Genomic DNA, 17,074 nt, shown 5'->3' on the forward strand with positions numbered 1-17,074 from the left:
GAAATTGATGAGATTAGAAGTTCTCAAAAGAAATAAGATATAAATGATTCTCTTTCTAAATTCAAATCGGAGTTTTGAGTTACCTATCTCATTCACAATCCTTAACTGTTGTGTTACATACATACATTTCGCATAACTCGAGCAACAACAACATAATTAATGCATAACGTTCATATTTTTTTAGGAACACATCTAAATACCATAAAGGTTCCCTTTCTCGTCTTAGCAATTTTCTTATATCGCAAGCCGCGTCGTGTTAACAGGTGAACAATATAATTTAACAACATTAAAATCGTTGCGACAATTGACTAAGGATAGAAAGGTACAATAGGAAATTGATGAGACTATAAATTCTTAAAATACAATGCCATCATCAACACGTAGATAAAAATAATTTTTAAATAATAATTTTGAAAGAGGACGAATAGGCCATTCTTAATCAACTGAGGGGTTACAGCTACAAATAAATTATTGAAAGTATTAATGAACGTAGAATAATTTAGCGAGAATGAACGATAAACAAGCAGTATAAAAAGGGAAATGCTTCGCCATGAATAAATGTCACTGTGTACATTTCATAATTAATAATTAAATGTTCCATTTACAGTAATCATTCACTGCTTAAATATTCTCACGTTAAATGCCATGTCAGTCGCCGGTGGCTGACAGTATACTTTTCGTTCGGACCGCGTTAGCCACCGATGGCTGACAGTAGCGCTAAAAGGAAAGGAAAACAATCCAGCCGTGGCGCTTAACGTATTAATAATCAGTTGGCGTGGAGAGCATGCCGCTTTGGAAGGTAACCATTTAGGTCCACGGTGTTAGATATTTCTTTACGACATTTGAATCCTTGAACTTCTTTGTTGATTGCTAATCCAGGTTTTAATCTGAGCTGGAGTTCGATTGCTCAAGGATGGATTTTTACGAATATCCGCTTCTAATCTTCTCTTTGAAGATAATCTGCCATTCTTAAAATGTTGTCCATAAATATCAGTGACTGTTGCTTTTTCCTCTTCCGTCCACCGTGCTCTTTTGATTCTGTTAGATGAAGCTGTTGAGAACAAAATAAGTAAATAAGGACGGAAATTAGTCCTTGGCAAATGTGAAAAAAGTAACGTTCATAATGCCTTTCTGAATGTATTTATATTCTCATTAATTTCGATGAAATATCAAAAGAAAGTAATTGCAGTCTCTAATCGAAAAATGCACCACCTTGTCACGTCGCTATTTCTAAAATGGTAATACTTTGAAAATTATTAAACGGAAAACTATATTAAGGCATTAACTTTGTGTTAACATTTAAAAACAACTTAATTTAATGCTGCTTATATTTAATGAATATATCGTGAACAGAAATTTGTTCTGAGTTAGATTTGTTACGTTAACACCCCCGCCTATAAAAGTTACCAATTTTCTGGGCGAATTGTATTACAATATATTTAAAAATGAACGATAACTATCTGGGCGTCTCCATAAGAGACTGATGTTTGGCTATACATACTTCACACTCCTCTCCAAATAATAATGGATAGATGAAAATATCTTGTATATATGATTACTTTAGTGATAACTTACAATTCTTCCTTACTGTCGTTTTGTTAGATACCGCACGTCCCTTGTCAAATGAGACGTACTCTCTCATTTCCAATTCCATGCCTGATGTTGAGTCGTTATTAGAGACTGTATTTGAAACCTCAAACTGGCTGCTTTTGCAGTGCTCTTCGTCATCGTCTCCGATAACATCGATATTGGGAATACGTGAAACTCTTTCACGGCAGGCTCATCGCGATGTACGGTTTCTAAGTGGCGAACGAGTTTTGACTGAAGTTTATGACAGAAAAAACAACGATGTTTTTTGCCAGAACCAACGGGTCCGCGAGATAGATCAACAATCATTTCAGCATCATCATTGAAGGAAGTTATTCGTTTGCTTTCCGAATCAGATATACTCAGATTATTTGTGCAATTACTTGATCCACTAAGATTTGATGCCTCCATGTTGCTTTCGAAATTATCATTACCTGTCTTATCTTCCGAACATGCGCTGTGACAGAGTATATATAGAGCCACTAATACCTCTACCCGTTAACGAAGCGGTTCGTTCGACTGAACTATGTTCTAAAGATGCATTATTTGCAATACTTTGGCAATCATCATTGAGACGCATTATATTTTGGACCATTTTGTCAGAAGCATCGAAAATCTTTATTCTCATTGTCATGATCATCATCAATGGAATCGACATCCGATGGAACGTATTCCGGGTCGCTGAGGTTTTCATTACTTACATTGTTGTCATCCAATATGACGTTTGTTGATATTCCAGCACTGCCCGTGAAATGCAACGAGCGCATTNCTCGTTGTAACGCAGGATTAGCCTTTTGACCCAGGTTGGTGGAATCGGGCATAAGTAGAAAACTAAGAGTCTGGTTGGGAGAACAGTTCTTTAGTCGCAATTTGGGGCGTTTGAGTACTAACATTTGTTCGATGGACTAACTGATGTATCTCGTAGTGTGTCGATAGCCAAAATTGCATTATTATTTGGGAGTTCTTGGGTCAGTTACTTGAATCGGACTATGCCTCCAATCAGGATAATCGTCTGTCAGTTGCATACCTGTGGCTATTGGGCTGATAGATTCTAAAAATAAAACATATATGATTGATGAAAATATCTACTAACCAAATAACAAGAAAAAAAGAAAGCGCATATCGAATTTTGAAAACTGGTAGAAAATTATGAAGCTCGTTAAAGGGGTAACAGGCCAGTTAAATAAGCTCTTAAAATTCCGATAATCTTAGAGTTCGTGGAAAAATATGAATAATATTGGGTCGATGTATGAAATAAGAATCTCAGTTGTTATGCTGCTCGTTTCTTATAACAAAAATACGTTAAAAACNTGTTGCAAATTTTGGTTCGTCGACTTCGTCATTATGCAGTCACGAGACACGTTTCACAGGACTGCTAGTGTTTCAATCTAATTCATCAATAGGCTCTAAACTATCATCGATAGAAACTGCTCTAACGGTTGTCAAAAATCCTTTCGTTTAGATACTTTTGTTCAAACGTATGATAATTTTGAAGGAGTATATTTCGTTCTTCTCAATTGCATCCTTTCATATGTATCGCCTAAGTTTAGAACAACGCAAACGGTAACGCGAAAACCAGGATAAGCCTTCAGCTGCGATGTAAGGTGAAGGCTAGTGGGAAGAATGATCGAGATAGCAGACTATTCAATGTTTCTACACCCGTAGGAAACACATCGCATTCTGATTACTATTTTCGGGAAAGTCTCTATCCAGAAATTTCATTGGTTCAGAATTAATAAGAAGTATTTTCAAGCGTACTTCGATTATTAAGAAATTCTGAATAAAATAAAAAACGTCTTCATGAGTTTCGTCTTTAGGAGATGTTAATGCACACTCAAACTAATCCATATTTCTCTCACGTTTGTGCAGTTTTTAGGCTGAATTACGATTAACTGAAGGTAAACGACTGAATTTGGCCGGTTAATCTAAAAGGCGGTTAATGGAATTTGACTCGCCGTTCAAATATGGTGGAAGGAGCAACTCGTTGTAACGCAGGATTAGCCTTTTGACCCAGGTTGGTGGAATCGGGCATAAGTAGAAAACTAAGAGTCTGGTTGGGAGAACAGTTCTTTAGCGGAATGACACGAGTAATGGTAGAAACCAGAAAGAAATGTAATCCCTGAATGCAGAGATTTTAATGAAATAAAGGACAAAAGAATACATACAACGAAGAGAATTCAGTAAGTTTATATATCTAAATAAGAAATCAATATATGTAATTAATATATCAATGTAATGTATTATTGTCCAGATCACTGAATACCTACCGCTATCGCTACCTACCGCTAAAGTTGACTTATTTCCTTCAGAGAGCAGAGCACCTTGCGAAGTAATGTAATGATGTGACAGTTCACTTAATGTCAGATTTAAAGTACTTTCTTCGATCGTTAAATCAGCAACTTCTATTCAAGGTAAATCTCAAGATAGCGCACAATGTGAATATATCGGTAGAATAAAGTAGAAAAAATGTATATAAAAGGTAGCATATCATGGGTAAGATTGATATCACCTAACAGCACAATTGGGCACAGTTTTTTCGAATAACGGGTAAAGAATAATATTAAACGATAAACATTTATTCAACAAAAATAAATAAGCCTTTTCGAATCATATGTTTAACCATTAACTACTTACTTGTTTATTCGTAATTTGTTTTTCGTTATATATCAATTTCTATTCGCAAACACGTCATTTATTACATGTTGATGGATTTTCATTTAAAACAGATCAACTCAAAGATCTATTTGTTTAATTCTTTCGGAAATTCTTTAAGTTGACGTAATAATTATGTGTTTTATTAATTAATATTCTATAGACATCATGTTCATTTTACAAAATTCAAACGTTTATGTGGGATTCAGAATGTTACAAAGTATCCTTTATTCACTGTACTATTCTACAGAAATTTATAAGATTAAAGATCTTTGTCGTTTTTTAAAAAGTTAAAAATTATACTAATATCGGAAAACGGTTAATGCATAACGCAAGTAACGAATATTTCAAATTACGAAGATAACGATTAACGAATGAAGTCTTATTTCAATGGTCGTTTAAATAAAATGTTATTCGAATGATACCAAACTCTACTCGACAAGTCCAACCTATACAATGAGAATATAATAACCGAAGAAACAAATATTCTTAAATCACTGATGATACTGCAGAGTTTGCGTGAATCACGCAACTAGGGAAATTCTACTGCAATAGAAATTTTTTAAAATTATCCAAATGTTCTTATTTCACAGAAAAAGTATGTCTAACGTCATAGCCTGTATAAACTACATACATTAGGTTGCTAGAATAAACGAGCAAACTAATTTTACTTCAGTTGCATACAATAAATCGCGAGATGACTAACTCAATTAGTGTAACTAACTTTTCACACAAGGGATTGCACCTATTTACGAGAATTTCATAATCGCCACAGTTTACGGACCCCATCGCAAATAAAAGTCATACCTCATCATATCAGATTGCTGCCAAAAATTATACAACTGGCATATATAAATATCTACGGACAATAGGCGGAGAGCTTGTGCAACCTTAAAAAATAAACAATGTTGTGAATGAATCAGTATTAAATATTTTTAAAAGAAACAAATGTTTATGACCTGTGAAATACGTGCGACAATGCCAAAATAATCGGCGCAGAAATTCAGTGGGACAAATTAGAAGACATGGACACTCCCTCAGGAATTGAAAATATATAAAAAAAGTTCGCTTTGGACAGTTTTTGCAATCCGAACACTTATACCACATAAATAATACAAGTGTGGGCACATTCGTCACATTTAATTTACATTTTAAATACTTTCTTTCCACGAGATTCTCGTTTCAACATGTAAATATGACAAAATCATCGTACTCTAAGAAGATAAAAATCAAACTACATTAACTGAAAGATTATGCATATTTATTTAAGCACATTGCAGTTTTAAGCCAAGAAGGAAATCCAACCGTAGAGAATAAAAATTAGGAAAATGGTACTTTAAGTGTGTGCCGAGGCAAATACACCTAGGCAATCGTGGAATTCATTCTCCCCAAAAATACAGAGAAAACCAAAAAACCAATATAATTTTAAAGAACAAGTTTTCATCACTACGAAAAGAAATGAACGTCCATTCTCTTCTCAGCAGCAATGCATTTGAACAATAAATTGAAAACTTAAACATGTTGACAGGATGAAACAGTTGAGGCACACAAAAAAGAGGATTTCTTGGATGCGAAAACAGATGAAAAAAAAGGATAGAATAATATGTGTAAACCAGAGTTTTCAATTAAGCACTGAAGGTAAGCGATCAATGCACAAGTGAATACATGTTTCCGAAGAGTTAATATCATTTTACCAGTTTAAGTAACAGGAATATGCCATTCATTTTCACATGAACTATTTCCCACTAGAAAATATAACAAATACAATGCATAATAATAAATGCAATATTATTATCCACTTCTTCAAAACATTAGAAATGTATTCATATGCCTTTGACGAAATACCTTGACTTCGTTGCAAATTTTGGATCGTCGACTTCGTCATTATAGTGTTTGACAAAGGCCTGTCAACCAATAATGCACGTGGTACTCCCATGTTTAAATTGGCAGCAATTTCATCTACGATCGATTGGTTATCTGTATTTGGGAAATTAAAAAAACACTATATATATATTAGAAGGAAAACGGAAGACAGAGAAAAGGAGAGCGACAACTACTACAATATTTCAAAGTGAGAAGTGAATTTCAACGAATTTAGGAAGTCATCATCCAAAACCGTGTTTTACGTTAACCTGGGAAACAAGCAAGATAGAGAGAAGAAAGAATTGCAACAGGATATACAGATGCTAAGAATTTGGATAGATCGCGATTAAAGAAATTTACGAGAAGGGGGCTAACAATTTAAATGCATTACCGTTTACTGCCACTAAATGTACTGCATCCTTCTCATGTGTTTCATCCGTCAGATAACAATTTCCATTGTTTCTTTTTATCACGTTAGAATGATTGCAAACACAATACCTGCCGTCGGTACACTTAACTAAAGCGAACATTGCACAGTTTTACAAATTCAGACAGTCTTGAAGCATTGAAGAAAGAAACGGAAAAATCCGACGCTAAAGATCTTGATCAACTCACTACGCGATCCCAAGCGCAACTGACTTGGGTCGCGCGATTCTATCCAGCCTCCGCACGCCCCTCCAATAGCAGACTCCATGCGTATACAAAGAGTACGGTGTAGTAGTAGCCAATCAAAAGTCAGAATATTACTCAGCGGAACCATCTCAACTCCGATTGGTTACCGCGGTTGGCTGCCTGAGTCTCCTTACATGCGAAATAAGACGCACAAATGTCGACAGCTTCGTTATGAACAATGAAAGCGAAATTTTTTATTTTCAGCAATTATTCTTCATTATTTCTCGCATAAAATATTGTATGTATAAAGCAAGTCATTCTTGTTTGCTCTACAAATAGCTTCATACATTTTGAAAAGGAGCTTTTAACGATTGCGAACGTTTGTAGTTTACGTAAAATACAGATAAATATATGATATAATTTCATATCATGTGAGATTTGAATAGTATGGCATCAATTCATTATAATAACCTCCCCGTTATTGAACGGTAAAACGGAGAAAACAATATATTACAATTTCTCAAAATGTCGAATGTCTAATTGTAATATTATTTCCTTTCCTTTTCCGGCCAGTAGCGCCGTTGGTTGCGGTTAATTGATCGACTTCGCATTATTCGAGTCCCAAGTATTTTAATTGTTCTGAGATTATTGGTAATACCCGAGTTCTTTTTTTAAAGCCAGGTATTTTTGATTCAGCATAAAACAGCAAAGTTAAATAACTAACTATAAAGAATATGATATTCATATATTATTCGATGTTTCTGTAGTGTCGTCAACGGTGATTTCTGTTGTAATTGAAATAGCCGTTTATGTAATTAAATCCGAGGAAATATTTATAATCGTATTTTGTGCAGCTCTTGAACAGTTACATAATCAAGGGAGATTTCACGTCTACAAAACATATAGTCTTCTATGACATTTCTCGTAATCAGTGAGGACATTTTGACGAGTATTTTAAAGAGGCAGCAATATTTACCTGGTGTAAGATGAATAAATTATACGATGTGCCAGGAGCCCCGGGAAGATATGTTTCACAGAAAACGAAGACACAGGACAGCAAATAATAATTTTAGTCCCAACTTCAGAGAACTATCCATTTGCATTGCGCGATAAAACGGTAATTTTATATTGCCTAATAAAGCTGTAACTCTAAAGTAGAAATCCCAATTGAAAAATGTGAAATATTGAATTTATTGTATCGTTATAGTAAATATTACCCTGCCACAGAAAAGGCAGAGATACCGTTATTCGATGTAAAATACTTTCTAATTACTTAAGATCATTTTAAGGAATATCAAAACTTTCACGACCTGTCAAACATTCAGTGTACACATCATATTCGAAACAAATAGAATTTTCACATATACGATTGAAGCGTTTGATAAGTTGCAAGATATCTACAATTGTACTTCTATGATATACATTTTCCACCACAAGAGTATTTGAAATCGTGAAATACCTCTTTTTTCGGCGTTTCGATTACTTTACTGACTATTCCCCGAAGTATGGAAATCAAATATTCACTAACCCTTAACAATAGACATGCTACGTTAGCATCGTAAGCACAGACAGCAAGTGGTTTTAAAGACCTCATTCTAATGCTGAAATAATAATTCAACTGTATGAGTTAAATCTTTTAGGCAAGGTTTAGCATTGTTGTAAATAAATTGAATACAGAGTATGGAGAAATTGTATTAATGAAAAGAATTACAGGAATGCCGGGTTGGGTGTCCTCAAAAGTTTATTTAATACGCTATTAATTAGTGGACAGTTCTCATCGGTTGCCGGGTGTCATTCGATTCGAGTGATTCGAGAACTCGCGCTGGACAAGTTTATACGTACACATACGCATCGCTCGAGAGCCGCGCGTCCGGGAACAAAGAAGATTCGAAAATTCCTCGAAGGCGCGAGCCGACGTGCGGCGTCACCATGATGACCGTTGAAGCTAGAGTCGTTATGCCAACACGAGCCGCAATGTATCGCATTACAAAATTCCGCACGAATCGTTTTCATACATTTTATATGGACTATCACTTATTATGGTCAGGGCGTCATGGGGCGCATTGACGGATTAGGCAGATTTTTACGCGTGATTCGTTGCGACCTCGCCCCGCTTCGCGCCTTCTATAATATGTGACAATTCATATAAAATCTATAAAAACGGTCCGTGCGAATTTTTGGTGATAGAATGCACTGCGGTGCAGCACGTTTCTAATGTGCGCTACCGCTTTTACTGCAGAGTGATACGTTGCGGCCTACCCCGGCTATAACATGTGCGAGTATTTACAATTTCGGCTCCTACAATATGGAGAAAAATGACAAAAAGCAATGAAGTCTATAACCGAACATGTAAGACCGCGTGTACGCAGATAAAGATTAATATTTTATTTTAGATTGTATTGAAAATTCGGAAAGGAAAGTACTTACCGAATAACAGCTAGAGAAAATATGCAGTAAAACTGAAGCGACGGCTTTTTATGTATTCGAAACTTTTAGCACGCATCTAATGCTATATGCGACAATTCATATAAAATCTATGAAAACGGTAAATGCGAATTTTGGAGATATAGATTATATGAATTGTCGCATATAGCATTAGATGCGTGCTAAAAGTTTCGAATACATAAAAAGCCGTCGCTTTAGTTTTACTGCATTTTTTCTCTAGCTGTCATTCGGTAAGTACTTTTCGTTTACCATCTAATTTAACAAAGTGCAGGAAATAATCAGTTATCACGATTGAAATAGTCATTAATGCTTGCGTATCGCAAATATTACGTAGTAACGTCTGCTCGTATGGGAAATGTGAAACGTAGAACGCTCGATAAGAATTTTCAATACAATCTAAAATAAAACATTAATCTTTATCTGCTCACACGCGGTCTTACATATTCGGTTATAGACTTCATTGCTTTTTGTAATTTTTCTCCATATTACAGGAGCCGAAATTGTAAATACTCGCACATATTATAGCCGGGATAGGCCGCAACGTATCACTCTGCAAAAAAAGCGGTAACGCACATTAGAAACGTGCTGCGCCGCAGCGTATTCTATCACCAAAAATTCGCACGGACCGTTTTTATAGATTTTATATGAATTGTCGCATATTATAGAAGGCGCGAAGCGGGGCGAGGTCGCAACGAATCACGCGTAAAAATCTGCCTAATCCGTCGATGCGCCCCATTACGCCCTGACCATAATAAGTGATAGTCCATATAAAATGTATGAAAACGATTCGTGCGGAATTTTGTAATGCGATACATTGCGGCTCGTGTTGGCATAACGACTCTAGCTTCAACGGTCATCATGGTGACGCCGCACGTCGGCTCGCGCCTTCGAGGAATTTTCGAATCTTCTTTGTTCCCGGACGCGCGGCTCTCGAGCGATGCGTATGTGTACGTATAAACTTGTCCAGCGCGAGTTCTCGAATCACTCGAATCGAATGACACCCGGCAACCGATGAGAACTGTCCACTAATTAATAGCGTATTAAATAAACTTTTGAGGACACCCAACCCGGCATTCCTGTAATTCTTTTCATTAATACAATTTCTCCATACTCTGTATTCAATTTATTTACAACAATGCTAAACCTTGCCTAAAAGATTTAACTCATACAGTTGAATTATTATTTCAGCATTAGAATGAGGTCTTTAAAACCACTTGCTGTCTGTGCTTACGATGCTAACGTAGCATGTCTATTGTTAAGGGTTAGTGAATATTTGATTTCCATACTTCGGGGAATAGTCAGTAAAGTAATCGAAACGCCGAAAAAGAGGTATTTCACGATTTCAAATACTCTTGTGGTGGAAAATGTATATCATAGAAGTACAATTGTAGATATCTTGCAACTTATCAAACGCTTCAATCGTATATGTGAAAATTCTATTTGTTTCGAATATGATGTGTACACTGAATGTTTGACAGGTCGTGAAAGTTTTGATATTCCTTAAAATGATCTTAAGTAATTAGAAAGTATTTTACATCGAATAACGGTATCTCTGCCTTTTCTGTGGCAGGGTAATATTTACTATAACGATACAATAAACTCAATATTTCACATATTTCAATTGGGATTTCTACTTTAGAGTTACAGCTTTATTAGGCAATATAAAATTACCGTTTTATCACGCAATGCAAATGGATAGTTCTCTGAAGTTGGGACTAAAATTATTATTTGCTGTCCTGTGTCTTCGTTTTCTGTGAAACATATCTTCCCGGAGCTCCTGGCACATCGTATAATTTATTCATCTTACACCAGGTAAATATTGCTGCCTCTTTAAAATACTCGTCAAAATGTCCTCACTGATTACGAGAAATGTCATAGAAGACTATATGTTTTGTAGACGTGAAATCTCCCTTGATTATGTAACTGTTCAAGAGCTGCACAAAATACGATTATAAATATTTCCTCGGATTTAATTACATAAACGGCTATTTCAATTACAACAGAAATCACCGTTGACGACACTACAGAAACATCGAATAATATATGAATATCATATTCTTTATAGTTAGTTATTTAACTTTGCTGTTTTATGCTGAATCAAAAATACCTGGCTTTAAAAAAAGAACTCGGGTATTACCAATAATCTCAGAACAATTAAAATACTTGGGACTCGAATAATGCGAAGTCGATCAATTAACCGCAACCAACGGCGCTACTGGCCGGAAAAGGAAAGGAAATAATATTACAATTAGACATTCGACATTTTGAGAAATTGTAATATATTGTTTTCTCCGTTTTACCGTTCAATAACGGGGAGGTTATTATAATGAATTGATGCCATACTATTCAAATCTCACATGATATGAAATTATATCATATATTTATCTGTATTTTACGTAAACTACAAACGTTCGCAATCGTTAAAAGCTCCTTTTCAAAATGTATGAAGCTATTTGTAGAGCAAACAAGAATGACTTGCTTTATACATACAATATTTTATGCGAGAAATAATGAAGAATAATTGCTGAAAATAAAAAATTTCGCTTTCATTGTTCATAACGAAGCTGTCGACATTTGTGCGTCTTATTTCGCATGTAAGGAGACTCAGGCAGCCAACCGCGGTAACCAATCGGAGTTGAGATGGTTCCGCTGAGTAATATTCTGACTTTTGATTGGCTACTACTACACCGTACTCTTTGTATACGCATGGAGTCTGCTATTGGAGGGGCGTGCGGAGGCTGGATAGAATCGCGCGACCCAAGTCAGTTGCGCTTGGGATCGCGTAGTGAGTTGATCAAGATCTTTAGCGTCGGATTATTCCGTTTCTTTCTTCAATGCTTCAAGACTGTCTGAAATTGTAAAACGTGCAATGTTCGCTTTAGTTAAGTGTACCGACGGCAGGTATTGTGTTTGCAATCATTCTAACGTGATAAAAAGAAACAATGGAAATTGTTATCTGACGGATGAAACACATGAGAAGGATGCAGTACATTTAGTGGCAGTAAACGGTAATGCATTTAAATTGTTAGCCCCCTTCTCGTAAATCTCTTTAATCGCGATCTATCCAAATTCTTAGCATCTGTATATCCTGTTGCAATTCTTTCTTCTCTCTATCTTGCTTGTTTCCCAGGTTAACGTAAAACACGGTTTTGGATGATGACTTCCTAAATTCGTTGAAATTCACTTCTCACTTTGAAATATTGTAGTAGTTGTCGCTCTCCTTTTCTCTGTCTTCCGTTTTCCTTCTAATATATATATAGTGCTTTTTTAATTTCCCAAATACAGATAACCAATCGATCGTAGATGAAATTGCTGCCAATTTAAACATGGGAGTACCACGTGCATTATTGGTTGACAGGCCTTTGTCAAACACTATAATGACGAAGTCGACGATCCAAAATTTGCAACGAAGTCAAGGTATTTCGTCAAAGGCATATAAATACATTTCTAATGATTTGAAGAAGTGGATAATAATATTGCATTTATTATTATGCATTGTATTTGTTATATTTTCTAGTGGGAAATAGTTCATGTGAAAATGAATGGCATATTCCTGTTACTTAAACTGGTAAAATGATATTAACTCTTCGGAAACATGTATTCACTTGTGCATTGATCGCTTACCTTCAGTGCTTAATTGAAAACTCTGGTTTACACATATTATTCTATCCTTTTTTTTCATCTGTTTTCGCATCCAAGAAATCCTCTTTTTTGTGTGCCTCAACTGTTTCATCCTGTCAACATGTTTAAGTTTTCAATTTATTGTTCAAATGCATTGCTGCTGAGAAGAGAATGGACGTTCATTTCTTTTCGTAGTGATGAAAACTTGTTCTTTAAAATTATATTGGTTTTTTGGTTTTCTCTGTATTTTTGGGGAGAATGAATTCCACGATTGCCTAGGTGTATTTGCCTCGGCACACACTTAAAGTACCATTTTCCTAATTTTTATTCTCTACGGTTGGATTTCCTTCTTGACTTAAAACTGCAATGTGCTTAAATAAATATGCATAATCTTTCAGTTAATGTAGTTTGATTTTTATCTTCTTAGAGTACGATGATTTTGTCATATTTACATGTTGAAACGAGAATCTCGTGGAAAGAAAGTATTTAAAATGTAAATTAAATGTGACGAATGTGCCCACACTTGTATTATTTATGTGGTATAAGTGTTCGGATTGCAAAAACTGTCCAAAGCGAACTTTTTTTATATATTTTCAATTCCTGAGGGAGTGTCCATGTCTTCTAATTTGTCCCACTGAATTTCTGCGCCGATTATTTTGGCATTGTCGCACGTATTTCACAGGTCATAAACATTTGTTTCTTTTAAAAATATTTAATACTGATTCATTCACAACATTGTTTATTTTTTAAGGTTGCACAAGCTCTCCGCCTATTGTCCGTAGATATTTATATATGCCAGTTGTATAATTTTTGGCAGCAATCTGATATGATGAGGTATGACTTTTATTTGCGATGGGGTCCGTAAACTGTGGCGATTATGAAATTCTCGTAAATAGGTGCAATCCCTTGTGTGAAAAGTTAGTTACACTAATTGAGTTAGTCATCTCGCGATTTATTGTATGCAACTGAAGTAAAATTAGTTTGCTCGTTTATTCTAGCAACCTAATGTATGTAGTTTATACAGGTTATGACGTTAGACATACTTTTTCTGTGAAATAAGAACATTTGGATAATTTTAAAAAATTTCTATTGCAGTAGAATTTCCCTAGTTGCGTGATTCACGCAAACTCTGCAGTATCATCAGTGATTTAAGAATATTTGTTTCTTCGGTTATTATATTCTCATTGTATAGGTTGGACTTGTCGAGTAGAGTTTGGTATCATTCGAATAACATTTTATTTAAACGACCATTGAAATAAGACTTCATTCGTTAATCGTTATCTTCGTAATTTGAAATATTCGTTACTTGCGTTATGCATTAACCGTTTTCCGATATTAGTATAATTTTTAACTTTTTAAAAAACGACAAAGATCTTTAATCTTATAAATTTCTGTAGAATAGTACAGTGAATAAAGGATACTTTGTAACATTCTGAATCCCACATAAACGTTTGAATTTTGTAAAATGAACATGATGTCTATAGAATATTAATTAATAAAACACATAATTATTACGTCAACTTAAAGAATTTCCGAAAGAATTAAACAAATAGATCTTTGAGTTGATCTGTTTTAAATGAAAATCCATCAACATGTAATAAATGACGTGTTTGCGAATAGAAATTGATATATAACGAAAAACAAATTACGAATAAACAAGTAAGTAGTTAATGGTTAAACATATGATTCGAAAAGGCTTATTTATTTTTGTTGAATAAATGTTTATCGTTTAATATTATTCTTTACCCGTTATTCGAAAAAACTGTGCCCAATTGTGCTGTTAGGTGATATCAATCTTACCCATGATATGCTACCTTTTATATACATTTTTTCTACTTTATTCTACCGATATATTCACATTGTGCGCTATCTTGAGATTTACCTTGAATAGAAGTTGCTGATTTAACGATCGAAGAAAGTACTTTAAATCTGACATTAAGTGAACTGTCACATCATTACATTACTTCGCAAGGTGCTCTGCTCTCTGAAGGAAATAAGTCAACTTTAGCGGTAGGTAGCGATAGCGGTAGGTATTCAGTGATCTGGACAATAATACATTACATTGATATATTAATTACATATATTGATTTCTTATTTAGATATATAAACTTACTGAATTCTCTTCGTTGTATGTATTCTTTTGTCCTTTATTTCATTAAAATCTCTGCATTCAGGGATTACATTTCTTTCTGGTTTCTACCATTACTCGTGTCATTCCGCTAAAGAACTGTTCTCCCAACCAGACTCTTAGTTTTCTACTTATGCCCGATTCCACCAACCTGGGTCAAAAGGCTAATCCTGCGTTACAACGAGTTGCTCCTTCCACCATATTTGAACGGCGAGTCAAATTCCATTAACCGCCTTTTAGATTAACCGGCCAAATTCAGTCGTTTACCTTCAGTTAATCGTAATTCAGCCTAAAAATTGCACAAACGTGAGGGAAATATGGATTAGTTTGAGTGTGCATTAACATCTCCTAAAGACGAAACTCATGAAGACGTTTGTTATTTTTTTCACAATTTCTTAAAGATCGAAGTACGCTTGAAAATATTTCATATTAATTCTGAACAAATGAAATTTCTGGATAGAGACTTTCCCGAAAATAGTAATCGGAATGCGATGTGTTTCCTACGGGTGTGGAAACATTAAATAGTCTGCTATCTCGATCATTCTTCCGACTAGCCTTCACCTTACATCGCAGCTGAAGGCTTATCGTGGTTTTCGCGTTACCGTTTACATTGTTCTAAGCTTAGGCGATACATATGAAAGGATGCAATTGAGATGAACGAAATATACCCCTTCAAAATTAACATACGTTCGAACCAAAGTGTCTAAACGAAAGGATTTTTGAGGACAGTTAAAGCAGTTTCTATCGATGATAGTTTAGAGCCTATTGATGAATCAGATTGAAACACTAGCAGTCCTGTGAAACGTGTCTCGTGACTGCAAACATAAAATCGATAAAATCATTACTTGATAAATATTTTAATCTTTTTGATTAATTTTTGTAATACTTTACTTTTTATTCAAATATTGAGTTTGTAAGTAACAAAGCTTGACAACTTCAATTCTTTCCATCTTGTAACTGTAGAAATCTGACGAATATTGTTTGCACAATCATTGTTTTTCAAATTCGGGTATTGTTATTCAATTTTAGTGCAACATTAAATCGTGAGGGCGGCCGGTTGCAGCCCCCCTAAATCGGCCGCCTGCGAGTAGATCACGCCTTCGTCCCCTGCTAGGTCCGGTCTTGTTAAGCTGTCCTCTCAACTATTATGTACTTCATGGATAATATGGATAATGATAGAATCGATATAAACAATAAGAATCTTAGTTGTATGGCACTGCGGCTCCGCTCGTTAAAAAAGAAAAAAATACTTATTGAAACGACGTTCTTTCACATCGCGGGAAATTTAACTGCGAACGCTGTGAAAACAGCCACACTTCGAGCAAAAATTCATAGGATCAATCTTCTAGAGCATAGAATTTCTTTTGCACTCGAGAGGCGACTCTTAGTCACCACTGCCAACTCGAATGTCAGAGTAATCGAGTCCAAAGTATTAAATAAGTTTTTGCTCTTTACCGTGAATATTATGCATTTTTGGTCTAATTGGAGTCGTCTTCGCAGCGTTCGCGGAGAAAGTATTCGACGGCGTAGAGAATGTTTTTTAACGTATTATTCTATTCTTTTTTTTTCATCTGTTTTTGCATCCAAGAAATCCTCTTTTTTGTGTGCCTCAACTGTTTCATCCTGTCAACATGTTTAAATTTTCAATTTATTGTTCAATGCATTGCTGCTAAGAAGAGAATGGACGTTCATTTCTTTTCGTAGTGATGAGAACTTGTTTTTTAAAATTATATTGGTTTTTTTGGTTTTCTCTCCATTTTTGGGGGCGAATGAATTCCACGATTGCCTAGATGTATTTGCCTCGGTACTTACACTTAAAGTACCATTTTCCTAATTTTCATTCTCTATGGTTGGATTTCCTTCTTGACTTCAAACTGCAATGTGCTTAAATAAATATGCATAATCTTTCAGTTAATGTAGTTTGATTTTTATCTTCTTAGAGTACGATGATTTTGTCATATTTACATGTTGAAACGAGAATCTCGTGGAAAGAAAGTATTTAAAATGTAAATTAAATGTGACGAATGTGCCCACACTTGTATTATTTATGTGGTATAAGTGTTCGGATTGCAAAAACTGTCCAAAGCGAACTTTTTTTATATATTTTCAATTCCTGAGGGAGTGTCCATGTCTTCTAATTTGTCCCACTGAATTTCTGCGCCGATT

The 17,074-nt window shown here is 35.0% G+C and overlaps 2 protein-coding genes across 3 annotated transcripts; one reads left to right on the forward strand and one right to left on the reverse strand.

The window, feature by feature from the left end:
* Positions 1-2,469: 2,469 nt before the first annotated feature.
* On the reverse strand, positions 2,470-6,717 carry LOC105702500. Of its 2 annotated transcripts, none has more exons than XM_023433589.1 (3): positions 6,494-6,717; positions 6,085-6,216; positions 2,470-2,638 (listed from the first exon to the last, which is right to left on the reverse strand). In XM_023433589.1, exons 1-3 carry the CDS (start codon positions 6,630-6,632, stop codon positions 2,538-2,540), a joined length of 372 nt encoding a protein of 123 aa, XP_023289357.1. In that variant the 5' UTR covers positions 6,633-6,717; the 3' UTR covers positions 2,470-2,537. The 2 variants fall into 2 exon arrangements, with proteins under 2 accessions (XP_023289357.1, XP_012285532.1); XM_012430109.1 differs by lacking the exon at positions 2,470-2,638 and adding an exon at positions 5,701-5,984.
* A 5,311-nt stretch (positions 6,718-12,028) lies between these two features.
* Positions 12,029-12,960, forward strand: LOC105702503. The gene is made up of 3 exons (XM_012430126.1): positions 12,029-12,167; positions 12,445-12,576; positions 12,677-12,960. Exons 1-3 carry the CDS (start codon positions 12,029-12,031, stop codon positions 12,721-12,723), a joined length of 318 nt encoding a protein of 105 aa, XP_012285549.1. The 3' UTR covers positions 12,724-12,960.
* The last annotated feature ends 4,114 nt before the right edge of the window (positions 12,961-17,074 follow it).

This window comes from Orussus abietinus, unplaced genomic scaffold (genome assembly GCF_000612105.2).
Source record: "Orussus abietinus isolate OABI.00-Male unplaced genomic scaffold, Oabi_2.0 scaffold851, whole genome shotgun sequence".
Taxonomy (NCBI): domain Eukaryota; kingdom Metazoa; phylum Arthropoda; class Insecta; order Hymenoptera; family Orussidae; genus Orussus; species Orussus abietinus.

What these genes read in the sequence shown, in the direction of transcription:
- LOC105702500 (XM_023433589.1), bottom strand. Translation starts at nt 6,632, where the DNA reads ATGTTCGCTTTAGTTAAGTGTACCGACGGCAGGTATTGTGTTTGCAAT. An exon ending in ACATTTAGTGGCAGTAAACG is followed by an intron (nt 6,217 to 6,493) that starts GTAATGCATTTA and finishes TCCCAAATACAG; the next exon opens with ATAACCAATCGATCGTAGAT. An exon ending in AAATTTGCAACGAAGTCAAG is followed by an intron (nt 2,639 to 6,084) that starts GTATTTCGTCAA and finishes TTTTATTTTTAG; the next exon opens with AATCTATCAGCCCAATAGCC.
- LOC105702503 (XM_012430126.1), top strand. Translation starts at nt 12,029, where the DNA reads ATGTTCGCTTTAGTTAAGTGTACCGACGGCAGGTATTGTGTTTGCAAT. An exon ending in ACATTTAGTGGCAGTAAACG is followed by an intron (nt 12,168 to 12,444) that starts GTAATGCATTTA and finishes TCCCAAATACAG; the next exon opens with ATAACCAATCGATCGTAGAT. An exon ending in AAATTTGCAACGAAGTCAAG is followed by an intron (nt 12,577 to 12,676) that starts GTATTTCGTCAA and finishes TATATTTTCTAG; the next exon opens with TGGGAAATAGTTCATGTGAA.